This window comes from Corvus brachyrhynchos, unplaced genomic scaffold (assembly GCF_000691975.1).
Source record: "Corvus brachyrhynchos isolate BGI_N302 unplaced genomic scaffold, ASM69197v1 scaffold43, whole genome shotgun sequence".
NCBI lineage: Eukaryota > Metazoa > Chordata > Aves > Passeriformes > Corvidae > Corvus > Corvus brachyrhynchos.
The window spans coordinates 1,923,048-1,949,933 of record NW_008237353.1 but is presented as its reverse complement, the minus strand read 5'-3'; the positions used below and the strand labels follow the sequence as shown (position 1 = coordinate 1,949,933).

At 44.1% G+C, this 26,886-nt stretch overlaps 1 protein-coding gene across 1 annotated transcript in view; it reads left to right on the top strand.

The window, feature by feature from the left end:
• Nucleotides 1-26,886, top strand: part of GMPR (guanosine monophosphate reductase) — a 35,737-nt gene that overhangs the window by 5,563 nt on the left and 3,288 nt on the right. Inside the window, exons 4-7 of the mRNA XM_017730668.1 lie at nucleotides 4,773-4,854; nucleotides 7,148-7,254; nucleotides 12,832-12,874; nucleotides 18,991-19,150. Coding sequence (XP_017586157.1) covers nucleotides 4,773-4,854; nucleotides 7,148-7,254; nucleotides 12,832-12,874; nucleotides 18,991-19,150 — 392 coding nt within the window. The remainder of the gene's footprint in view (nucleotides 1-4,772; nucleotides 4,855-7,147; nucleotides 7,255-12,831; nucleotides 12,875-18,990; nucleotides 19,151-26,886) is intronic.

The following is a 26,886-nucleotide window of genomic DNA, read 5'->3' as shown; positions in this document are numbered from 1 at the left end:
CCCCCAGCCACAAATGTGGGCCAGAGAAGGAGACAAGCAGAACTGCAAAGCAGAGGCAGAGGGAAACAGCAGGAGCCAGAAACTGTTGCTCTTCCTTGGAGTCAGTAGCAGAACTTTTCTGGGCCTTAGCTGGAGGCAGGAGTCAGAGAAAGCCATGCAGAATGCTCCCAGTTCATCCCTGGAACACACACCAGAGTAAATGCAATCATGGCGTGTCCACCGGGGCTGAGGTCTCAGAACAGAAGCCAGGCAGGATCCCAGGATAGTAGACGGTGATGCTGCCGAGCCCATCTCAGGTCAGGCAAAGTACTGAGTGCAAACACCCACTGGGTATGGCTCAGCCTTGCAAAGGGCATCTCCCTCCATCTCATGGTTAAGCACCCCTTGCTTTGGTGGGTGGGAAGTGTCCTTTGGCCGTCTTCCTGATAACGTGGAGGCACAGACTGTGCTTTCCTCTAGGATACAAGAAGAAAGTTTGAGAACTGTTGTCATAGACACTTCTCCCCAGCTCGATCCATTGCCATTTGCCAGCAGCTTTCAATCAGTGCAGCAGTGTTCCTGTCTTAGGCAGTATGAGTTGATATTTATAGCAGGCTTTCATGAGGCACAGTATCAAATGCCTGACTGAAATTCAGAGGCACTGCCCTACTGTGCTCACTAATTTTGTATCTCTGTCAGAGAAGCCATAGTCTTTATAATCCTGTTAGGTAAAATCCTGATCTCATTAAAGTCAGTAGGGAAGCTCCCTTTGACTTCTCTGAGGCCAAGATTTTCCTCAGGACTGACCCACAGTTCAGTCATCCTGGATAGTGCTGGTATGACCCAGGGTGATGCTCAGTTGAAGCCTCGTGCTGAGTGATGGTACATCACAATACTTGCACTAATTGCTGTGTTCCCTGACTACTTGTGTAAACACACTATAACATGTATTCTCTGTAGTGACTTCACTGTGCAGGTTCCAATTGCGTTCCATTCTTTCAAGTTAATTTTAAGAGGGTTTCATTTCTGTAGTCTTAGTCTTTCTATATTGACCTTTTCAGATTTTTTTTTTGAGTTGAAGTATTCTGGCTTTACCATACCAGTGGGGACTTCAAAAACCCTTTTGCTTCTATTCAGCTGTCCTACTGGTATCAACGGTAAGACAAAGCATTGGTTTCAGTAAGGCAGAGTTCAGCTGGATGTGAGAAAACAGATTTCCCTTCTGCTGTGACAGTGGGGTCTCTTCACATACAGATAGCTGTGCCTCTCTCATAGTGGTTTTTTTGTGCTCTCTGAGGTCTGCAAAAGGTACCTAAAAGAAGCAGGCCTCTCATTGGCAGGTTGAAGTCTGCTATGTAGAGCTCTGCGTCTTCCTTGAAAATTTGTTAAGGATCTGCAGATTCAGAAAGACAGAAATCACTGATGTGTGTACATGCATTCCAGGAAAAAATGTATGCTGGGGACATAAGTGCTTTTCCCTGCTAGGATGAGCATTTTGAATCAACATATGCAGTTCCAACATTTTCTAGTAGTAACTTAACAGTAAACGTCTGGTTAGCATTTCTGAAGAGACAGTTTGACAACCCTCTATGCTCTGCTAATAAGGAGACACTGCTGTTTAAGTTAAATACATATTTGATCCCAAATCTCACGGAACCACTGATTTTAATGAATCTTTTGCATGTATTCCAGTATTTCACCAAGTTGTAGTGTGGTGTGTGTCATACAGCACAGGTGGTCATCTGCCTTCCAGAGGTAAACTGCTTCCTTCATGTCCTAAGTGGCACACTCTCCATCACCCCATCTTGGAATGTACAGCACTTAGTATAACAAACTACCGCTGAGCAGAAAGGAAGCAGCACTTAGCTGAAACACTGCACCTATTATATATTCTTTATTTCCTGACTGTTCTATTTTATTTTTAATCAATATCATGCTCTTTTGAGCGAAGTTAAGTGGTCCTGTATCATAGACCACAAATTGGTGCTTTGTATTATCATTGTTTTTATAAGTGCTTCAGGTGGTGGCTTGTCAGCTGTTTCAAGCTAATAAAAGGAGGAAGCAAAATTCAATAAAAATAAATAAATGGTGAAATAGGAGTCAGAAATCAGTAAGTGGAGAACAGACCTTGCCCAGTATTCCCTGGGTGCCCTTCTGTTGACTTCAGCAGTAGTTATGTTTGCATAAAAGCTAAGAAAATACTAAGTAAGGATTTTAGAATTTGCCTCCTGCTCTGCCCATGTCAGTATGGCTACAAACACTTGCTAAGTCCTGCAATATCATTATGTAAGAGATTTTCTGAACATCTCTAGATATAAATTTAGATCTCCACAAATTAATAGCCCATCTTGGTACTAGTGCAAAACAGGTGATTTGGAAAACTGGGGGTTTATCTTGTGCAGTTTTTCTAGTTAGGAACATTCTGTACACATGAGACAAGCCACAGAGCTGAAATAAAAACAAAATTGGCTTGTAAACGTCCCAGAGTACTGAAGGAGCTAGCAAGACCCCTCTCATCTCTTATCAAAGGTCTTGGGAGTGTGGGGAGATTCCTTTTTTTTAGGTGAGACAGTGTTATTCCAGTTTACAAGAAGGGTATGAGGGAAGACCTGGGAAACTAAACACTGAGAGGCATAGGGCATTGGCCACCTCTCTAGGAAGCCTGTTCTAGGGTTTGTCCAACCTCTCACTTAAGAATTGATTCCTCACGTCAGGTCTGAACCTCCCTGAGGGACACAGCTTTGAGTCATTCATATGCATCCTGTCACTGGATCCCAGAGAGAACTCGGCACCTCCCTCTCCACTTCCCCTCTTCAGGAAGCTGTAGTGAGCAATGAGGTCACCCCTTGGCCACCTTCTCTCCAAGCTAGACAACCCCAGTGCCTTGGCCGCTCCCCCCAATACCTGCCTTTCAGGCCCATCACCAACTTTGCTACCTTCTTCTGGCACATTCAAAGACCTTCACATTCTTCTTCAATTGTGGAGTGCAATTTATAGGATTGCATTCCTGTACAATATTCCCCCAGAGTATGGGAATGCGATTAGTACAGCCTATAGTGATTCGGTTCAACAGGTGCTATGTCAGCATTCATTTGCCTTGTGCAACCCTTTGCAGAGAGGAAAGCGTGGTCTGAAAATGCACTGGCTAACAGTTTGTTTTCAAATGTAACTCAAAGGATAGGTTTTAGCTCATAAATCTCCTTTGAATAGGATTCAAATGTCATTTGAAATCTTTGTTCTTTGAAGACTGTCTTTTCTCCAAAAGTCATCTGGACAGTGGACACTCCTGGCAAGGGAATTAATCTCTAGCTTCACACTGACGGCTGATCCATCAGATCCACATTTAGACACACGCAAGGGCCTGTCTTGTCACGCTGAGCTTGTATCAAAATGTTTCTTTAACTGAGTAGACATAGACTGCCAGCTCTCTGCAGTTACTGCACCAGTTTTGCAAGCCAATTATCAAGTGCGTGCTAGAAGGTTGTTTTGTAGTTTCTTTTATTAAAAGTATCAGTAATTTCATCACACTGGTATTCACAGCATCCATGGACCAGAAAAATCTGTATCTCATGGTATGTTACTACAGGCCCCATACTCCATGCCAGCTGAGGCTGTGTCAGAAGAGAGCCCCTACCTCAATAAACCACGTGTGAAAAACCATACTCTAGTATCAGGTAACCCAATGTCAGGGGAAGTGCTACAAGTTTCTGCTACAGTTTGGAGTAGGTAAATGTTCCTGGAGGCATGAGTAGATCACAAGGTGACTGTGAGCCAGGCAAATGCATTCTTGTGTGTCAGGCAAGATATTTCCAGAAAAGGCAAGTGTTGTGCAAAGACTTGGTGAGAACTCGCCTGTACCACTGTGGATAGTTCTCATTCCTCAGGCTCAAGAAACATCTGTCTGGTATGACTTCAAGGAAGTTTGTGAAGGCAAACAAAGACGAAGCAATTGATTAGGGGTGTGGAGAGCCAATAGAAGAAGATTTCTAGAAGACGGAAGACGAAGGCTGAGAGAGCTGCCTTCACTTTCAGCAAAGATAACAATGTAGCCAAAAGGAGGAAAAGAGCTATTGAAGTGCAAGGAAAAATACGGTAAAGAACACAAACCAATTCAGAACTTCTTTCAAAGAAGACGTCACCCTAAACAGCATGCTCTCTGTATCTCTGCAACGGTCATGCAGAGGGAACCAAACCCCTGTTTTTAACCACTGGTATCACCACAACCAAATTGTATGAATGCTCAGAGTTATATAGTCTGGATGTACATACCAATTTTGGCACCCATGTACAAAATTAGAAGAATAGTACCTTAGTTACTCTTTCAGTGGGCAAAATGCTGAATCCTAAAGGAAAAAGATATTTTCCAGAGTTTTAAACAAGATCTGAACATCTTCCTGCAAAGTGAGTTAGGCAAAAGGCGTGGAGGTCTCTAGGTAGGAGAGGTGGAGGAGTTCACTGTATATTAGAGAGAAGAATAGCGCTTATGGTTAGGGATGATGTGGTTGAGAGCCTCTGGGTGAGGAGTAGGGGGATGGACGACGAAGCAGATCTCCTGATGGGATGCTAAGGATCAGGGTTTACTGGGCTAATCGTTAAATTCATTTGACTTGAGAATGTACCTGTATGACTGATTTAATCTTGGTGGCACATGCATTGAACAGTATGGTGAACTATATTCTCCCATACTCTGTATAGTTCAACTTGTAAAAGCTCTGGATAAGACTTTACATTATCATCATTACTGCAGTAGTCTTGAAGTCTCCTGTACATGTGATATTGTTCTTTTTGTCTAGGCAGGCAATGTGGTGACAGGAGAGATGGTAGAAGAACTTATTATTTCTGGAGCAGATATTATTAAAGTGGGTATTGGACCAGGTAAGTCAAATAAGGGTGGCTTTTTGGTACCACTGGTGGAGGAGTTGTCCAGATGGAACCAGTGTATAATGCTGTTTTCTTGCCTGTTAGAATGCCAAGATCCACTCAGGTCAATAAAGTACCAGTGACCTAGCACACAGTGTATTTAAGAAATACAGGCAGGGTGCTAGTGTTTCATAGTGCACAGAGTTGCATATTGCTCCTTCAGTCGGTGAAGATGCCTGTTATTGGAAGCACTGGACTGCCTGAGTTCCTGACATTAGCACTGATAACATGTTGTGTTTGGGAACACTTTTCTAGCCTGTTGAAAAGAGGATGAGTCATCCAAGCTAAAGCTCAAAGGATACTGTGTTCAGGTGTCCACTTCTGTCAAGGAAAGATGGGTTTCTGAATAGCTTTATGATTTGTGTTCTGTGAAGCTGAGGTTATCCTTGTCAATGTCCTCACAGATGCAATGGTGGTAATTGCAAAATATGGGTAACTTTGCCTCTAGCTGTTACTATTGCCTGGGAGCTAAAATTTACATTAATGCACTTACATGCTATCTATCACTCTAACGTTTCCATGGATAGATGAGAGAACTCTAAAGTTCTTACAGTGTTTTTCCTGTCTTCCCTAATATTGTTGTCTGGCATACACTGCCATAATCGGTCTTTTTTTCCCCCCTCTCTCCTTGTGCCTTCCTTCACATATTCCTTCTCTTGCTATTTTCTTCTTAGACTGCAGCTGGAGTCACCATATGTGGGCTAGATTTTAAAGTGGCTAGCACAAATGCCACTGACAGTATAGCTGTGATCAGCCAGTGCAGTGCAGGCAGATTGTTTACTCTGCAGTGCCAAATAGTTACGATCCATGAATGGATAACTGGAGCAGAGAAAATGATGTAATAAACATTGCAGTTGTGCCCAGGAAGATGTCAAACAATAAATATTGCAAAATACATGAAGAATAAACAACAGAGATGTCATAGTGTAATTATCACAGGAAAATTCAGATTTAAAAGAAGAATAATTATAGTTTGTAGCCTCAAACATGGAAATACGAGTAAATGCTGTATAATCCTCCCTGGAGATCTTCCTGAACAGATCTGTACAAATCGACCACGCAAACCCACAGGTAACAAATGTTCCTCCCTCAGGTCTTCAGGTTCTTTTCCAGATAATGATCCATCCTGTGGAAAATGGCAATGATTTATTATAAAGCATTACATACACTATAAAGTACAAGCCCTGTGGAAATTATATTAAAACTAATTTTGTTACTATTTTGCAAGAATTCTTCTCAGTGTTTTCACTTTGTCAGTTATTTGAAGGATCTTTGGTAACTTTTGCTTTACTGGTAGCTTGAATATACCTGGATATCAGCTGAGTGACAGGATCCAGATTTCACTGCATTTGGTTTAGAATCTGTTTTGAAATTCTTGTTATCATGCAGACCTTTTACATCTGTATCCTAAATTATAGGACCTAGACTGGCAAAAAGCAATCCTCATTTTGACTCTTAATTTGAGGAAAAAATAGAGAAGGTATTCCAGAAGGTCTATAGCCATGTTGCTATGTTGAACTATAATTAAATTGGTTTATGTGTGTGTATATATATATATGTTTATTTTTATCTGCACATGCATGCACAATGTATGTGTATAAATAATATAGTTCAATTATTAGATATAGTTTACATATTTCCCTTGGTGTTGCACTATACAGCTTTCAGATGATTACTTATCTCGCTTTTTAAATGCTATGTGCTGATTTTTTTATATTCCCCAAAACTGCAGTCAACCAAATATTTTTGCCTTCAGTATTAAACAAATGATGGGAAAATTGTTACCAAAAAAAAAAGTTACTGATTTTACCACAGAATTATTTCTTTAAACATGCAGAAAAGAGATAGAAATATTTATTAGAAGAAATGTTCAGGTAATAACTGCTACTGCTGAGTCTCGCAGGTTGTGATTCTAGTCCTGTTGTCCCTTCCCTTCAGGCATCTCAGTCAGATTGCCTTTCTTGTGATGCAGTAATTCCCTCACTGAGAAGTATTACTGATGAGACCTAAACTGGGACTTGCCTTGGAGAAGAAAGGGGGGACATTAGTCTCCTCAGCCATAGCTCCCATGAAGTTGTGTGAGAGCATTTAAAAACTCAAGTTCCTATGTGTTCCTTTTATCTCTGAGAAGCTACCATCGGCAATAGACACTTCTTGAGAGAAAAATAGTGCTGATAGAAACACTTTTTTTTGTATCGTTTCTGTCATCCTAATGGGCTATGTTTTTTCCTCTCATTCTCTTGTCTAGGTTCTGTGTGTACCACTCGGATTAAGACAGGGGTGGGCTATCCCCAGCTAAGTGCTGTTATTGAGTGTGCAGACTCAGCACATGGCTTGAAAGGACATATCATCTCTGTAAGTAACTATCATCCACTCTCAGATTCCCACTGTGCAAATCATTGTGGAATAGGAGAATCAAGCAGTCTAGTACCCTGCATGTTAAAGCCTGGCCTTCTGTCATCTCAGTTGACTCCTGTATTAGCACCTAGGACAGTCAGTGGAGATCCAGATGTAAAGAAACCAACTCTCTCTAACATTAAAAAGACATGGGCACCTCACTTCTGTTAATGCCTTTGGAAATCTGCTTCTTGCTCCCTGAATGGAGTAAGCTGTTATGTAAACAGAATAGGAAGCTTGATAGTGTTTTCACTATTGAAGCAAACAGTAATTCCTATGAAAGACTTCTGAAAAAGGAGTGGAACGTAAACATGGATTTCCTCAGAGAGTGTGACTGAGGGGCGGGCAGGCAGTAGAGGTGAGTACAAGGTAAAATGATGCAAGCCCGTCTGTGCCCTAGTTGGATTGATCCAGACAGCATCGTCACAGAGCTCTCTGCGCAGGGGCAGGAGTGTTCGAGGTGGCTCTTTTGAGCACAGCTGGCACGTGAGCCACTTACGTTCTCGCCAAACTCTGGGGAAATAACAAGCCTGTGGACAAAAAGAGCATCTGTCTGTATTGCGTGCTAATGGCAGTTTCCGCTCTATCAGCAAGACCAGCTTCACCTCACACAGAGAAAGGAAATTGGCAAGCATGGCCCCAGACTGAGCTAGTGTGCAGCCTGAAGCACCCAAAGGTCCTGTGTGCTTGGGCATACACAGGCAGGCACCACACCCTGGCCATGTCAGGCTGGCACAGCCTCTGCAGGCTGCCTGTGAGGCAGCTGCTCATGGGGAGGGCACAAGGGTTCACCTGTGTGCTGTGCTCACAGTCAGCAGCCTCCCTCAGCTGCCATAGGAGAGATCACACACTGGATTTTAGATCTACTGCCAAGCGAAATCATTGGAAGGCCCTAGTTTCTTCGATCCAGTTGGGACTAGTATCCATGTGAGGAAGGAGGAATGTTGTGTTGTGTTGTGTTGTGTTGTGTTGTGTTGTGTTGTTGAGGAAAGAGGTGAGAGGAAAACAAAGTGATTGGGGATGGGCAAAGGGTTTGATTGGGTCTCTTGGAGTGTAATGGAGCAGGAACACGTGTTACAGTCAGATCTCTCTTGCTCTTTATTGTTAATGAATATGCATTCCCTCCTCTCCATGGCTCCTCTACATGAATTTTGCAGAAAAAAAGAAAAGCAGTCTGTGATTTTTATGACTTGGGCAGTATTGCAAATGTTTCTGTCTATAACAGACAGTAGAACATGTGTGCAATAGAGCATGAAAGCCTCACTCGTTACTATGAAGGCTGGATAAGTATAGGTGTCATCCTGGCAGTGATGCTCAGAGACCCATCTTAGTTCTGCAATAATCATTTTCTGCTAGCAGCCCTCAGAAGAATGCTGTTACCCTGATTTTACAAGAAAACGGGGAGTGTGTACTTAGACTGCTGAAAAATTAGATGGTTCTGTATTGTATCTCCTTTCCTGCTTTGGGAATGGATCAGTTCTTGACTTGCTCAGGTTTCAGTGATCCCACACCTATCAGCCCCCTAGATGTTATGGGGGAATATAGGAGGGCAATTTGATACCTTTCTACTACCAACATCCAGGCCAAGAGAAATATCTTCAGCTGCAGCTGGGGTCTCTAACATCACTTCAGCTCAACTCTGACACCCAATCTAAGAAGAGTAAAGCAAGGGTAAAGATATTATGCCTGAATTCTAGAGCATTCAGATGGGTATTGGTGTATTTATTAGGGAAATTTTTTTTGGCTGGACTGCATGGTTGTTGCCAGAGCTCTGGCAAGAATATCGTGGAAGAGAGGTGTCCTCATGACAGAAAAACACCATATGGCAGCGATTCTAAGTATAGAATTGGGTCTGGTGGCGACAAGTATACATGGTATCCCTCAAAATGTCTCACTGCTGTCTTTCTGGGGATTGAAGAAGGGGCACACCCTACCTGAGCCAAAAGAAATCCCTACAGGCAGAGTATTACCACAGCTGTCTATGTCAATTCCCCAGGAGAAAATGTGTCTGGCTATTTTTTGTTATATTGATATGGAACTAGCAGGAAGCATATGAAAAGATTCGAAGCCTACCACCTAGCTTTGTGTAGATTATAGCTAATGGTGTGATATGGGTTAGTCCCTTGGGGCACTCTCTTGTCTCCACTTCTGTCTTGTCCAGTACCTTCATCAAATTGCTCCTTGTTCTTGTTATGCTGGTACAACTTCCATATGAAGGAAAAGATGCTGTCAGAATGAGGAAGTGGTGGTGCTGAGCACAGTATAGGCACTGCAGGGAACACAGCACAACTGAACCCTGATCTTAAGGAGCTCTGCTAGAATGGGAGCACTATCTGGGATTTTAAGCATCCTTATTACTGAAGTTGTCATGTATGATTTTTGGAGCTGATACGTTGACAAAGAAAGTGACAATTTTCAGTCAAACATGATAGTCCAAGTGAACACCTGGTGTCTGTGTAGTCATTTACACAGAGAAGTAGGAGGTAAAATTGCAACAGTTGCTTTCCTCATGCTAAATTATCTGTAAGACTCAAAGCTCACCTCAGAAATGAATCTTTCATGACTCACTGAAAGCAGAGAGGAAACCCTCCCTAGGATACAGACACAGTTTCTGTCCCATGCTGTTTGTCTGGGAGCCAGTAGTCTCAATTTTCATTCTTGCTAATCCATTGGCCTTGAGAAAGTGCTGCAGTGAGTTACAGGAGGGGGCCTGCTTGAGATAAAGTTTCTGTTTCTTGTAGGTCAGAGAACTCCTCTGCTGGACAGAGAGGCAGTCACATATTCTAGTAAGCCAGCAATGTGGGGAATGGAAAGCAGTCTTGCATGTGTCCTCTCTCATGTGGCTGTCATTTGACAGAGATCCCTGTTTCCCCTTCACCCTGCCTGGGTGATGGGTCACCAGCATTCAGTGAAAAGAATGACTAAGGGCTTCTTCACCCAGCTACTGCCATACTGTCTCTTTTTCCACACAGAAATATACCCAGTATATGTAGTTCAGAATAAAGCACCATATGTATTGTTTTTACTGCTGTATATGCCACATACTTATATATTTTCTGCATAATAGCTGTCTGATTGCTGATACTGTAGAAAGCACTGGTTATGCAGTTTATTATAAAGGTTGCTTGAAACATAAATCATAGTTATAAACTCATTATAAATTGCATATAATACTAAATGTTCAACCTGTGCATACTGGTTTTCCATGCTGTATTTTTTTTTTCCTTGGGCTAAATTTTGTTGCTGTTAAATGGCTTGTCTATCTGGAGAACAAGACTGGGGACAATAACATTACTTCAGCCACACTAAAGTAATTCTGTTGACTGGAAAGTTGCTTTCCCCTCTCCTTGTTCCTAGCACCCACTTGGCTCAGACTCAGGTTCTCTACAGGTTCCATGACCATAACCCTTTCCAGCAGTCTTACTTTGGAATTATGCCAGTTCTCCTGAATTCAGGGGCAGATTTTTACAGATGAATTTCCCCAGGGTTCTGAGGTAGAGGCTGAGCCTGCAGCAAGCTCTGTAACTCAAGCCCAGCCATCTACAAGTAATTTTGAACCCAGACCCGGGGCCCTGTTGTGACAAGCTGAATTTCAAGGGGAAGCTTCCGATGCAGCAGAACAGTCTTACTTGGTAAACAGAGTGCCTGATATTTCACATGGAATGAAGGGCTTTATTGCATATAGTTTTATTATATAGCATCTTCTGACATAAGTGCTTAGGATGTTCCCTTTTCGTTTCCCTTTCTGTGAATCGCTAAATTTACCTGCTTATCTGAAATAACTGGAGACATCTACAGATAAAGAAGGGCTGTGAATCATCATTGTCAGTTCCTTTTATCTTAAATGGTAACTGGTGAGCTTTTGGTCAAGTCTCTTAAGCTGCTCAGCATTTTGTAATTTGGTAACATTCAAAGTGATATCTTTTGAAGACAGCGATTAAGGGTTACACAGTAAGGTCCCCCCATCCTCTTGGTACTTTCAAAAGCATAAAAGCTGCATCACTGCCACTACTGGGTTGGTGATAAAAGTCAGACACTGAGCCACCCAACAACAGTGGCTGCAACCCACCTACAAGAGAGCATTCACAGCCAGTGTCTCTCAGACAGTAAGAGTCCTAAAACTGTTCTTTGAAGATTATTAGACCCTTCTTTCTACCCTGGCTCTTCCTCCCCTGACACATGCACATGCACTCACACCCTCCTCCAGGCTATGTCAGATTTGTTAGAGGGAAAGAACTGCACAAGCAGAGCCCTTAAAAGGAGAGAGAGAGATTCAGCTGTCAGCCCAGCACTCATTCCTGGATCTGACAGCAAGGGTCTCTAAGCTCAACAAAAGGCAAAATGTGCTAGAGGTTAACAGCAAATTGAATGAAAACCCTTAAAGTTCTACCAGGCACTTTTTGCAGTGGGGTGTCCTTTGAGAAGCCACTCACTTTTGGATCCACCTTCTCAGTTTGTGTCTGAATCGTTTCCTGGATACACAGAGTTTCTAACCCACAGCCCTGCTGCCAGCTGCCCATCAAAGCCAGCTCTAATGTGGCTGATGGGGGGCATGTCTGGCTGTGCTCTGCCGCAGGTCATGCCCAGCCACGTATTTCTGCCAACAGGGAGGGGAAACAGCGTGAGGTAACCGGCCAGTCTAGGGGGTTACTTCAAAAGCAGGAAAGATGTTGGCAGTCTGCAACGGATCCAGATCATCAAAGGAATGGGGAGCTCTCCTGGTACAATGACTGTGTAAAGGATCTTTCATCTGGTGCTCAGACCTTTACAAATCCTAAAGAACCATAGCACATGATGAGCTCTGCTGTGTGCCATTCCTTTTTTACAGCTCTATCACACATACACAGCCTCCCTGTCCTCAGCTGAAACCCCTTCATCAGCCACTGCTTTGCACTGAAACTGAAATGCGTAGGTTTAAAATGCTGGAGAGCCAGAGTGCTGTTGTTTCCTTACCGAGCCCATAGCAAACAGTAAAGGAGTAGGATGAGAGGTTCATTTTCATTTACCAAAGATTATATTAACCAGGTTTCTTAGAGATTAGCAGATAAAAATCCAACATAGTTGATGGTGTATTCCCTCACCCCTCCCACTGTGACCTTTTAATGTATTGTAAACTGCTGAGAAAGTTATTTTAAATGTCTTCGGTGGTTTAAGGTAGAGGCTTGTGGTACTTCTGCATCACACAGCCTTTGATTAAAATGGCAGGGGATGATTCAGATTATCAGAGGAGGTTTTGTTTTCTGGTTTCTGGAATTTGGGAACTTGCAGTCAGGAATTTGCATTGCTGCTGTTACCAGTGGTATTATCAGTAGAATGTACAGTAGAGTAGGTGAGCCTGAAAGAGGTAAGCAGTGGAAAGGATCACCTGGATTCCCTGAAAACGTAGCCAAGATGATACATACCAAGTGCACAGTCAGCTCTCTTGACATGCTGTTCCTGAGCAGGGGCCACAGTGTTGCAGGTCGCAGAGCTCCAGTGCTCACTGGGTCCCTGGGTGACCTCGCTGCCACTCACTGTTGTCTTTTCTTTGTGCAGGACGGAGGGTGCAACTGCCCAGGAGATGTCGCCAAAGCGTTTGGTAAGGACATTGTTGTGACACCCCCACGTGTTCCTAGCACCCCTGGCAGCAGAGATGCAGGAATCGGTTTGACCCTGAATGTGTGATCAATTAGCAGGAGGTTACATTCGTCCCTGCGGGTGACTCCAGTGAAATTAATGCACCAGGCGTGAATTCGCTCTTTGGAACAGACAGTCCAAATTCTGCAGTGCAAAACATAGAGTGGTTGAAGTGCTATTTAGAAATTATCTGCCAGGTGTGTATGAGATACAGCCACTGAGAGAGTAATGCAAAGAAAACTGATAAGAGTTTCTTCTGAGTAGGGTTCAGACATGCCTGTAACATTGCCAGATCTGGCCGACTTGAGCCTTGAGTGGAAGAAGAGCTGGTGGAATGCATGTTGGACAGAAGAACAAAACAAAAAGGCGGGCCAGATCCCTGGAGATGTTCTCAGGATCAGCTGTCCACTTGAAGAGATGAGATTTTATTTATACTGTATCCCCTAGAGCTAGGCAGATGTCTAAAACATCTAAATTAATAATTAACAGATTTTGATTTCATGCCAGTAAGTTCAGTGAACTGCACCAGCTCTTGGTGATAGAATATTTAATCTGAAAGCACTCTCTGTTGGGCATGAAAGTTATGTTGGTATGGGGGGTCAAACTCATGATTGTCACTTAGCCATAACCTTGTTACAGCAGCATATGGGAAGCAGACACTAAATGCATCCTGAGATGACAAGACATTTAAAGGTACTCCCCCACCTCCCAAAATGCCAGACTCTTTGTAGGTGTCAAGTAGGGTAATGCCTGGAATACAGTGGGACAGCACAGTCTCTCACTGGGATTTCAGGGTGGTATGAAAATAAGAGATAGCACATTATAATACAGAATGTCTGCTTTGCAGAAGATTTGCAAGTTTGGAAATAGAGGCACGCCTAAACTCAGCTTACAGACCTGCCAAGAAAAGCTCTAGGCCTCCTGGAAAGGTTGAAACCAAAATCTGTCTTCTAAGTTTGGAGACAGCTCCTGTTTTGAGACAGGTCAGATGACAAGGAAGACTTAATTAGAGAATTCAAAGCACAGCTGTGGAGTGATTGCTACCAGCAATGAATGTGCTTGGTCAGAGGATTTCACATAACCCTTGTGTTACCCAGTGGTGATGTGATGCAGGGAATAGAGAATTCCAGTTGGGTGATTCCAACATAGCTGAACAGCAGCATCCACCCTCTTAGACAAGATTATATTAAATAATGCCAGACCTCTGCTCAGCCCTCACTCTGACGTGCTGCCTGCAGTGAGGTCTTTGTTCTGCCTTTCTTTGGCTTCACAGCTCACCAAGTTCTTCCTGGTGGTGTGGTCCTTGGGAGCTTGTGAACTGAGACTGTGACTTCACTGTATTCCCAGCTGTCTGCACAGAAACTTTCTTCAACAAGAGTATTTCCAGAAGTTAGAACAACAGGAAGCAACTTCAGAGTGTTTCAAATATTTTTCTTTGTGGTGTTTATAACAAGTCTGAAAGATCCTTGTAGTCTCTTTGGGCTAACTGAACCTAAACCTGCTTGAAGCCTGTGAAGAGACAGCTTCTGGCTTTCTTGTTTGTCAAGAGGTGCTGGGATTCACAGTGGTACATGCCTGAAGGCTGCCACAGAATTATTCCTTGGACAGAGGAGCATCAGAAAGCTGACATTTTACAGGCAGTAGTTACACTCTTGATAGTAGCCCAGGCAGATCAGACTGACTGTGTGTTGCAGCTACAGAGCTGGAAATGATGGAGATGACCCTGAGGCAATAAACTTACCGTATCTGGTTATGTACAGTTGAGGTAGACACACTGTGAACATCTGATGAGCTGGGCCCAGGGGTGCATTTGTCAAAAGTATGTGGCAAAATAAGCTTTGAGATAACATTATTACTACCAGTGTTTATTGAATGCTGCTGAAGTGATTGGCTATCTGAGCCTCATAGATCGTAGCCACCATGCCCAGCATTTACAAGTCAAAGCCTTGACACTGAATTGTCGAGCACAGACCTCTGCACTTGAGTCACATGAATGTATTGGATAGCAAAGACCAGGTGATAAAACACAGATATCTACAGCTTCATCTAGGGATGAAGGCCGGGACAAAGCATGGGCAAGAGACATGAAGAGGACTTTTGGTTAAAGTATTTCTGCTATCTCTTTTTAGTGGATCACTGTAAAATCTTCATGGGATGGGATAATTCACTGTAAAGCAGTGACAAAGCATCTATTTGAATCATGGGAAATGTGAGGGAGTCCCAAACGTGAAGAGTAGCACTGACAAATGGCTAAAGGTGTGACTGGAGGAGCCAAGTTCTTGGAAACAGGAAGAGTAGAGTGGATTGAGTGAGAGAATTGTGAAGAACCAAGAAGTAGATGTTGAGAAGCTTTAAGTTGACACCGCTTACTGGTGCAAGGTCTCAGAGGCAGATTGGGCATTTTGACAGAGGGGAAACAAGGTAGAAGCTTATTTAAAAACACAAGGAACAGGGAAGCACTGAAGGTGAGGGACAAAAATGCTGGGAGAGACATACTTTGGGAGAGACTGCTGAAATTCTGGAACTGCTGAATGGGAACCTGGTATGGATTTGGTAAACTGAAGATGTCACTGCCATCTGGGTATTGGAGATTATAATGAAAAATATGTAGGTTGATAGGAAAGAAAAGAGCTGTTTTGATGCAGGAATGAGAGAAAGCATGAAAGAACTTTATGCTGGGGTCTCAGATGGTTCATATAACTGAACCCTTGGAAAGGCTGATAACAAGAACACATTTCTCAGAATGCTCTAGGGAGGCACTACTGTCTCCTTTTTTAATGATGAGAAGTCAAAGCACAGAAATAGTAAGTTCAATTGCCTGAGGTCACATATATTTTTGTGACACAGCCAGAAGAGTGTGCTTTTTGAATCTTGTGCCAGCATCTTTAACACATTACTGCTGTTCCTTCCAGCAGTGATGAGAAGAGATGCAGGAGCAGGGAAGGAAAAGGAAGGAAAAATTATATAGAAAAGTCAACTGGGGACATACACTAGTTCCAGATTACACCAGATCGCACTGGCTTTTTCTCCTGTTTTTAACAGCTTTGTGTGTACCTAGTGTTGCAAAGCTCACTGGCTCAGCTGGAGCACAGGTGAATGTTGATTCCAGGGCAAGTTCTGGTCCAGGCAAACTTACGCTGCATCTGCCTGGAGGGCTGCCCAGCCCACAAATCCAGGCCGACTCCAGCTGAATTTTTGCAGAGCCAATCTGGTTATCAGTGACTTGTATAATCAGACATACAGAAGACATCTGAGGGACTCTGTCCAGATCCAGCAGAACTGTGTAAGTGCTGCAAGCTTGGGCTGGCATCAGCACTGCTGTTCTGTAATGGCTTGAAAGAGGAGGCACTGTGAAATGTGAATGAGTAAAATCAGCCCAGATACAGCATAGGCCTCAAGGGGAAAGTCAGTGCACGAAAGCGGCGTTGTGTAAAAACAGGACTAGTCTGGCCAGCTCTGGGTGAGCTACTGGGATGCTTGTGTGCAACATACCCCATCACATCCTGTGTTATCTAGGGAGTTGTTGCCAGCTGTTTCCAGTCCCCCACAACCTGAAATAATGGCACACTGTCAATCTGTACTTGAAAACAAAAGACTGCATATGGATGTTGCAAATATCACCAGAACTTCTGGTAGTTATACAAGAAAAACATTCATAAGTTAAAGACCATGCTAAAAACTACAACCTCTTGGTCAGATATTAACTGGTGGAAACATAAAGGAACAGACTTGAAACTTTCAGATATCTTTGCAACGCTGAAGCACAGTGGAAAGTTCTGGAGAACATTGGAGAAGTATATTAAATATGGGCTTGTCATTTCTGAAGCAGCAGGGCAGCAAGCATGTGTCGTTTCAATGTTTAGACGTGCTGCATCTGCTCTAACATAGCTCCTCTCTTCTGGGAGAGCTTGATGAATTATGTTGTAGTTTGCAGAAGTTACTCAAGTTGGATGAGTTTCAATCCTGTAATTCAAACATATTTGCTTCCCTCCCAAAAATATGCAGCCAAAAGGAAAATAATAAATAGATACTGAAGTGCACAGGAACCACAATTCTGTGATTCTGAAGTGTAGATTTCATGTGCCTTTTGCATTAATAATTTGAAGGTTGTAAGACCCACAACCAGAAATGGCAGTAGAATTGGGCATCAGGAGATAGTCTTGACAAGGCAAAGAATCCAGAATGTCTTTTGGCAGGCTTTTGACTTGTTTAAATGCCCTCTTTGGAACCTTGACCTCAAGTCTGTCCCTCCTTCCTCATGTTTTCTTCCACCCATGAAGAAGACATAAACTAGACTTTCCAGGGTGCTTATTTTTTGCAAAGATGGAGCAAGGTTGTGCCAGGTAGCAACAGGAATTTGCCACCAGCAATTAAAAGATGAGTATTCCCTTTGTTTTTGGCAGGTTAATAGTAGTAGCAGCCATGAGTTGAGCCAAGACTTCAAAACTCAGCCATCTGAAACAAGAGAGCTCAGGAGAAATCTGCCAGGTAGCTGACATGGTAGGACACCTGAATGTGCCTGGCTATAAATATTGCTTGTGATGTGCTTTGCCCAAGCCTCATTTTTAATATCCCTTTACCATGGTCATGGTGTTCCTTTCAAGCAGCCACCAGGGAAGGGGAGGTGAGGTCAGCAGAGCAGCTGGGTGCTCTACCCCCAGGCATTGCTGCCAGCTCTGCTCTTTGGCAAATGGGTGGAGGGAGGAGCTGGCACACTTCACCCTGTCATGTGTTCTAAGATCAAATATTCCCAAATTCAGGTTTGGCAGAAGCTGAGCAGATTTGATAGTGATTTCACTTACTTTTCAGATTTCAAGGTCTGGTGCTATTGTTTGGATAGTGACAGAGATCAGAGAAAATCCTAATGCCAGACTTACCTAGTCTGGGATCTCCCCAGAGTTTGGAATTGTTCTTAACAGGATGTGTGTAGTTCAAGCTCATCTGCTTTCTGTGAAGTGAGGTTTATAGCTCAGTTCTTTTGCCAGTTCTGGGAAGAAGCTGAGCAGTGAGGAGACCTGTTCTGACACATACATGTTGAAGAAGCAGAAAGTATGAACAGTAAAATGCTTTGTTTCAGGGGTGGGTCACCACAGGCTTATAGAAGACTAAAAGACAAACTCTTCCAAGCACAACTAGATATGCCAAAATATCACAGGAGGAGCTGCTGGTGGAATAGTTCCAGCCCAGCTGGAAATATTGGAGATCACAGTAGAAAACTAAGAATGATTCCAAAAACCTTCTTCCTGATCTTACTCCCAGTGGAGCCAATTTCATTATTTATAAAGCCAGAGGAGATAGACAGACTGAACAGTCATGACTGAGTATTCAGTGTTGCTATTCAGTACCTGGAACATATTTAGGAGTTGTAGCTATGGGTTAGACCTCCTTTGTGCTGCATGCTGAGAACCCAGGTGTGGTGGTCCTTGGCCCAGAATTTTTAAACAGGAACCAAATGCAGACCCATCCAGATCTCTTTGACTAGGGATCATCCAGAATGACACTGAACACATATGGCTGATGGACTTGAAAAATCCATAATTTCAATTAAAAATCTGCTTGTTTTATGTCATTGTTGGGAGGAGTACATTACATTCATGAGTCTGCTTTCCTTCAGAGTACATCCCCACTCACAGCTTGTGGCCTAGAAAGCTCTTGAAGTAGGAACCATCCACTTCTCTGTACAGCATTGAGCTCAACAGGTCCCAGCCCTGTGTTTAGGACTTCTGATTGCTGCAGTCACAGTTAATAAGGAATCGTGCTCAGATACTATCACAAAGTAAAGGGTTAAAACTGAATTTGAAAATAAAAGACTGTTGGGTAGAGTAGAATAATCTGTATCTTTGTCATTGTAACAGAAAAGTATTTTTTCCATTTCAAGTACCAGAGAAATACAATTCAGCCTGTGTCAGTTCCGCAGTAAAGCTTTTCTTCCAAGTTTGCTGTGACTGTTACAGGAGGGGACTCTGTACCAAACTTTTAAATGCTGGTTATTGTTTCTGGAGATCACTGTGTTCTTGCTTTGTCTTTCACCTTCTTCTCCTTTCCCTGCTTTCTGACATGTCCCTTTGCTGATCACAGGAGCTGGTGCTGACTTTGTCATGATTGGAGGAATGTTTGCAGGCCATGACCAGAGTGCTGGAGACATTATAGAAAAGAATGGCAAGAAGGTGAAACTATTCTATGGAATGAGCTCTGATACAGCCATGATGAAGCATGCAGGAGGGGTTGCTGAATACAGGTATGAATTCCACACAGGAGCAATTGCAGTGAGCCATCCATCCAGGAACTTCTGGAGCAGAATTGTGCAAAAGGAAACAGGCCTATGCTGCTACTCCCATTGAAGAAGCTGTTGCCTACACTTATGACAGCAGATCTGAGGGAGGGATGACATCCTGAGGGAGACAGAGAGAAAGAGCTAGAGTTGGCTAGCTGAGAGCAGTGATGTTCACTTGTCTGCAGCTGGTGCAGTGTGCTGTCACTGCAGCACCAGCTGTGTGGTCTGGGAAGTCATTAGGCACTTTTCTGATTTTACTGGTCCCTCAGGATGTGTATGAACTAAATGCTGGAACATGGCATAAAAGGCTGCAGTTTCTGTGCCTCTGCTTGTCCACGTTGGGTGTCCTGTTGGTGTAGGGATTCCCAGCTAACCCACATGCTCCCTTCTGTTTGCAGAAAGTGGGTGCTGGTGAACTGGTGAAGCTCAGCTGGGGTTTCCCCAGTATGGAGATAAGGGCCCAGGACCTCCAAAGCACTCAGTCACCAGCAGCAGCCCCAGGACTCCCTTCTGCATTTGTTGGGCAGTCTTCTTAGGCAGCAGAAGCCTCCTGTACAGTTTTCCCACCCCTCTTTTGGTAACAGAGCACCAGAGTAGCCTCAAATAATGCAGAATGCAGCAGCTTAATTTTTGAGCTAAAATCCTCAGGGGAGAAGAAAGGAAGATGGATTTTGCAGAGGAATCTGTTGTCCATTGGTATTTTACTCCAGAAAGTGCTGAGAATTTTGAGTTTTTGAAAAAGCAGATGACTCCAGAAAACCTCTGTGTCTTTTCTCTTACGAGTAGCAGTCATAGTCACTACCCTCAGACAACAGGATTCTTACATACTTTGTTAGAGAATGACTCCTTACAGTAAACACTGGTTTATTGAGGGGTCCCTTTTGATTCTTCTCTGCTGGCGTAGATTCAGGCTCTGGTCCCATCTGGTAAACTGCTGTTTGCAAGAGTCTCAGACACAGTGACCTTACCTGCTGTTCCAGCCAGACACTCAGGACTGATGGGTTTTGTTGGCCTTGTCTGCTACAACCACTCCAGCATACAGGTTTTTCCCAACATGTCCAGCTGCTACCACGGGTAAGAGTTGCAGCTCTGTGAAGGTGACAGCACAGAATGTAAAGCAGAATGGGATCCACAAAACAAAATGGAATTCATGCTTTGACACAGAGACAAGCATGATGTGAGCTTGACAAGCTTGCTTGACAAGATTGCAGTCCCAGATGTCATGCTACATGGAAGGATCTTTGATCCCACCTCCTGTCCTCCACCCCAGCATTGACTCCTATGGTGGTTGTGGTCTGCACCATAAAATTGTGCATTAGTTCACATAGCACGTTGTGAAGTGCAAAGTGGTAGAACACAGCCTCCTTCAGAGTATTTACAACCATGTCCTTTGGCCTAAATCATGGCATCATAAAATCATTTGGGTTGGAAGGGACCTTTAAGGTTCATCTAGTCCAACCTCCAGTACAATGAGCAGGCGCATCTTCAACTAGATCAGGTTGCTCAGAGCCCCATCCAACTTGGCCTTGAATGTTTCCAGGGATGGGGCATCCACCGTGTCTCTGGGAAACCTGTTCAGTGTTTTTTGATTTCAAACACGACTGTTTATTTGCAGAAGAAAGAGCTGCACAGGAGGCCATCTGCATCTGAGATGACCTGAAATGATGCACCAGAAAGATGTGCTTGCAAATTCCTGAGCTTTGATTCACTTCGGCTTCATATGCCATTTCCCAGAAGCAGTGTACAGTTTGGAGACTCTTTTTTATTTTTTTTTGTCCCCCAAAAATCTGCTTGTCATCAAAGCCTCTGAACAAATGCTCTGAGTGGACAGCACTAATAAGTGTCTCACAAAAAAAAAGTGGCAGCTGCCATTTGCATGGTGGTGCTGGCAAGCTTTTACCTGAATGATCATTTCCTGTCCTGTGCTACCCTGTGTTTGAGTCAGCTGGAGTGTGGGAAAGGCCTGGTGCTGATCAGGCATTTAGTTAATGGCAGCTCCCTGAGAGGTCACAGAGCAGCCCAAGCGTGCTGCATGGATCTCAGTGCAGCACTGTCATTAGGGCCTGGCTTCCACAGAGGTGGTTGAAAGTTGCAGGAAAACTTTGAGAAAGCTGGCTGTACTAGGGGGACGAAGGACTAAGGCAGCTCTTAAATTCTGTTCCACCTAGTTAGGTGTGTGTGATCTGGTAACAAAATTTATTGCCAGCAGGAGAACTAATTGACACTGGTCCCTCTTAAAAATGAGATAAAGTGCAAGTATTCCATCTTGTAGGAGCAAAGGATGTACAGAAATGTACAGAGCTTTAGGGACCGAGTCTGAAGAGCTGGCAGAGTAACGACACATACACTGATACGATTTGAGCATCGTTCTCCCTTTATTGTTTAACTATACAAGCTCATATCTACTTTTGCAAAGATTCACACCCAGTCCCTCTAGATGGCCTCTAATCCACGGGAGAGCCGACCAGTGTATTGCTTTGCCAAGGACTTTCAGGGCTGCCTGCAGTCAGGTGCTTTCCCAGGCTTGCCCGCAGCCAGGGGCCAGTTCAGGGGTTTTTCCTCAGCAACCCTGGGTTGTCCAATCTTTCCAGGGGTATCATATGCCCTTGTTCCATAAGGAATCCCTCTACACTGAGCTGTATTTGGCTCAGTCTAGACAGACCCTTTGAAGTCATTATGGGCAATGCTATACAGATTTGGCTTGATCCATAGCTGTATTTTGATTTGCATCCTCAATTTAAGAATTCCCTGGGGACCAAGTTCTGACACTTTCTCAGCAGCAAGGGAGCAGAAGCACAATCCGAAGTTTTCAGTCCCTGTTGAGATACTGCATTTCTGTGCCATTAATGGGTAGCATAGAAGGAGTCTCCCAGTCTACTGCTAGATACAACAGCTCCAAACACTAAACCTGTGACCCTTGGCTCTTAACTGTGAAAGTGCTGATAGCCATCTTCACTCTACAGCCGTGACACAGAGCTGGCTACCTGTACCAGCCTTGGTCTCAGTCTTCCTTGGCCTGTCCCAGCATGAGTGTCACTGTGGTTTAAAAATAGCAGCTGCTAAATCCAGCACTGTAAATGTGCTGGGCATTGAAGGGGGATTTGAAACAGCATAAGGCTTTGCTTTGAATTGCTCTTATAGTAAAAGTTACAGGAAGTTTAATCACTTCCTAGTTAAGCTTATGGCAAGCTTGAACCAAAAGGGTTCTTAGTCAGCATTTGAAATGCTGGAAACCTCAAACTTGACCCAGACAGGTCAAGTCAGTGGGGTTCCTTTATATGCATTTAAAAAGCCCAGCTGTAAGTCTGTATTGGTGACCCAAATAAGCTGTTTTGTCTTTAAAAGAGCCTGAGCACTCACAGCCTGTTATTCTAGCAGTGGGGAGCTCAGTGTGCTCCATCCCCTGCAGAATCAGACTGCTTGTCACTTAACTTCATCTTCTCAAAATTACACGTGATGGCTGGAGAACCTGAGCCTGCAGCAGTTACATTAAAACTGACAGGTAAGGTGAGATGGCTGTAGCAGGGGATGAAGTCATGAGAGTAATTGGTTTTGTAATGAATATGTCAAGCTGATCCCATTTAATCTGTGTACGCAGTTTCATTACTCTTATGTCATTTATATATTGGCTTATTTTTACATTTTCACCTCCTTCCATGAGGAATATGGATCAGAGCTAGGGATTTCTGAAAGGCAGTTTTTATGTTTCTTTTGTGGGAGAAGAGAAATAAGGCAAGCAGGGACTGAGGCTGCATGCGGTATTGTTCAGTTCGAGCCAATTTGCTTTTGTTAACCCTTTTGAGATTTCACAGGTTTTGTGTGAACGCTGCAGTTCTATGGTGGCCACTCAGCAATTCACAGCTGCTACTAAGCTGGGTTTGGGCACTTCATATTAACTGCAGGGTGAAATTTTGGCCACAGAGACAGAATAGCACCAACTGCTGGCTGCTGCTTACCATCTTGTTGTGTATCCCAAATGATAGCCTGGAAGACCTACCCACAGTTCCTCCATTTCTTATATGTCCCACTCAAAAGATTGCCTCATGACAGGGCAGCCTCACCCCTTTATTCTGACCCACGTTTTGCTGGGCTGACAGAGCACCATCACGTCCTGCCTGCCCACCACACACATCCCTCTATGCAGCAGCCTTCAGCTGGCCAGGTGGGGCACCTCAGACTGGACCCTGGGAAAAAAGTCTGAAGCAAATGGTTCTCCCTTTCTATTCAGTGGCTGGCAAGAGTCAGAGTCACTGCTGAGAGCACCTGAGCACACCTTTTCCAGCAGCTGATGACAGAGCCTCAATTGCTCTGTCATCACCTTTCTTTCTGAGAAGGGGTTACTTTTGGGTCATAACTCCAGGAGAGATGTCAGAGCTGCAAAACCCACAGCAGTTCCTACTGACTTGGTTTTGCAGCTCTCTGCCAAGTGTGCCAACTTTTGTGACAGCCCGTGTAATCCATTGTCATGGTTTATCCCGGCAGGCAGCTAAACACCACACAGGCGCTCGCTCACTCCACTCCCCAGTGGGATGGGAGAGAGAATTGGGGAAAAAAACCCAAAATTCATGGGTTGAGATAAAGACAGTTTAGTAGGACAGAAAGGAAGGGATGATAATAATAACAAGAGCATTAATAATATACAAAACAAGTGATACACAATTTTTCACCACTTGCCAACCAATGCCCAGCCAGTTCCTGAGCTGTGGCCCCAGGCAGCTTTCCACCCTAGTTTATATACTGAGCATGGTCCCACGTGGTATGGAGTATCCTTTTGGCCAGTTTGGCCTAGCTGTCCTGGCTGTGTCCTGTCCCAGCTTCTTGTTCCCCCCCAGCCTACTTGCTGGTGGGGTGGTGTGAGGAAGAGGAAAGTCCTTGACTTGCAGTAAGCACTGCTTGGCAGTAACTAAAACATTGGTGTATTACCAACATTATTTCCATCCTAAATCCAAAACACAGCACTGTACCAGCTACTAGGAAAAAAATGAACTACATTTTAGCTGAAGCCCAGGACATCCATGCGTGGCCTGTGTGTAGGCATTTGTTGCTGGCAAGAGTCTCTACTTGAGGATTTTTTACTTTGTTTTCTTTATTGCCAACTACTGCAAACTTCTAGTCTCTGCTGCATAATTAACCAAACAGGTAAGTAAACACCTTTCCTCCCCCTTTTCCAGACTTCACTTAAGCCACACGTTTCTTCACCCTGCCATGTCTCAACTCCCCTTACTTTCACCACAGGCCACACTCAGTCAGTCTGAGCTCCTTCAGTGAGAAGGGGGTAGCACAGGACATTGTAGTCATGTGTGTAATAGTTTCTCTCTGCTACTCCTTCTTTTTGTGCCTGCTCTGCTGAGGGGTGTCCACAGGACACAGTCTCTTTACAGCTGTCCCTGTTCTGGCATGAGTCACACAGGAACTGCAGTCCCTTTGGGAGTGCACATCTGTAGCATGGAGCACCTCCTTTCAAGGGTGCCTCCAGCTGCACCTCTCCTCAGGCATGTCCAGGTGTGTCTCCTCTCCCAGGGGCTGCTGCTGTTTCTTATATAGACTTGAGCAGAGGTGTCGTGTGCTCCTCTGACTCGCTGAAAGTTTGGTGGCTCACACCATTTTTGGAGCCAGGTAGAGCCTTCTCTGGCATGATGCAGGTCATGGCCTTCTCCCACACAGGTCACACTGGCCACCCATGCCACCTGAACCCTGCCATGTTTGCCCAGCACTCCACCCATGTGGGCGCTCGTGGAAATCAGCTGGGTGCTCATCATATTGGGCACTCATGAGTGTACTAACAGGGTGTTTGGACATAAATAATTTGGGCATGCATGCATGCATGAACTGATTGAATGCTTATGCAAAAATTACTGTCCATTCATGCATTAATTAATTGGGCACTCATGCATTAATTTATTTAGTGCTCATGCATGAACTAATTTGGCACTCACACAAGAACACAGCAAGCCCAGCAATCTATGGCCTATACGTCACTCCTCTCCTCGGCAAGGCACATATCGAGGAACTCTTGGAACATTAATCCAGTGTGAACTCTTTTGATATCATCATCACAGTCTTAATGTACATAAGTTAAAAACTCCACTTTTCCTCTCTTTGGACCAGCCAATCACAGTCTTAATGTACATAAGTTAAAAACTCCACTTTTCCTCTCTTTGGACCAGCCAGTAGGGATTAATACTATAGCAGTACACTTACTAAAATGTCTCTCCTCCATCCTGAGCACTGTGTTAAAAAAGTTATCATCACAATTTTAGACCCATGTGGATACAGATCTCACCCCTGGGCCAGACTACAGCAGATAATAGTGCACCAATGTGTGCATACACATAGTAAAATTCCACCCACACTTCCCTGGGGACCAGATGATGCCTTGGCTTGGTGTGTGCAACGCATTATCTCTTAAAAACCCCTTTCCTCTGGGGACAAGAATATTGGGGTTAATGTTAGCACAGCTTGAGTATATATTCATGACAAACTTCATCCCCTTATCCCCATGGACAAGACTACAGAGCTGATCTCACACTTCTCTTCTAGTGTGCTTCCCCCAGTACGGTATCTGCAGGTTACTCCTTGATCAACAGGACATCCCCCAGCTCATCAGGTGACACTTGGAGGAGCACTAGCACGTGTTCAGCTGTCAGAGCTTCGGGGCTGTGTCGTTAGGTGTTCACCACTTTTGTAGATTCTGGTCTCCAAAGCCTAAAGTGGCAATCCACAGGCTCCAGCTTCCTAACACCACTGTAGCCACTGCAGGGACATCTCCCGGGGTAGTGGCTGTAACTGTCACCCATTTCTGAAATTTTGCACTGAAAAAAGGACCACCAAGTGTTCATGCTCGTAGGAGCAATGCGCAACTTATGACCCACAGGATGCTCAAGCACGTATTAACAGGGAACTTACATTTGAACTGGTGGTGCATTCGTGCATCAGGTAATGAACTGAATGGGCAGTCATGCATGAATGCAGTAAACCCTGCACTCCTTACCCAGCACAGCATGCAGAGCTCTTCTGATGGCAGGATGTGGTAGAATTTGCATTGGTTTCCACAAACCCCTGTGAGACATGCACTGTCTCTCACAATCTTGCAGGTTTCCCTGGAGCCTGAGCTCAATCTCCCAACTCTGACTGGAAGAGGTGGGCATGGCCAAAAGTCAGGAATAGGGGCATGAGTGTCATTTTGTGGGTCTGGCCTCTTCCTGCTGGCACTGGAGCTGAAAATGAAAGCCTGGGAACTCCCAGCAGTGCAGGCCATACAACAGAGCCCTAAGCCCTGTGCAGTCTGTGAGATGCCAGTGGCACATCCATCTTCCATTGGCCACTCACTGCAGTGTTTATTTCAGAGTTTCAAGAAAGAGTCAATTACTCATCAGATGTAGGGAGATTAATCATGGCTCCTTACTCACGTGGCATATCAACACTTCGCCTTTATTGTCTGCCTAGAGCTGTGACCTAGAATTTAAACTAACAGGGTGAAATACAGCCAGGCTCACACTGAAGTACTCCACATAGCAGCTGTTGCTGTTGTTAATGATTCACAAATGGAACCTCCAAACAGGCATGCCCTTTCTTGTACTGTCTCCTGGAAACTTTTTTAAGAAAGAAGGAAATAAAGCCACATTGAGAACAATGACAGACCCCTGCCATGATTTCTGCCTCCATTTTGTAGGGCAGAAGGAAAGTGTCTCCTTTTCCCT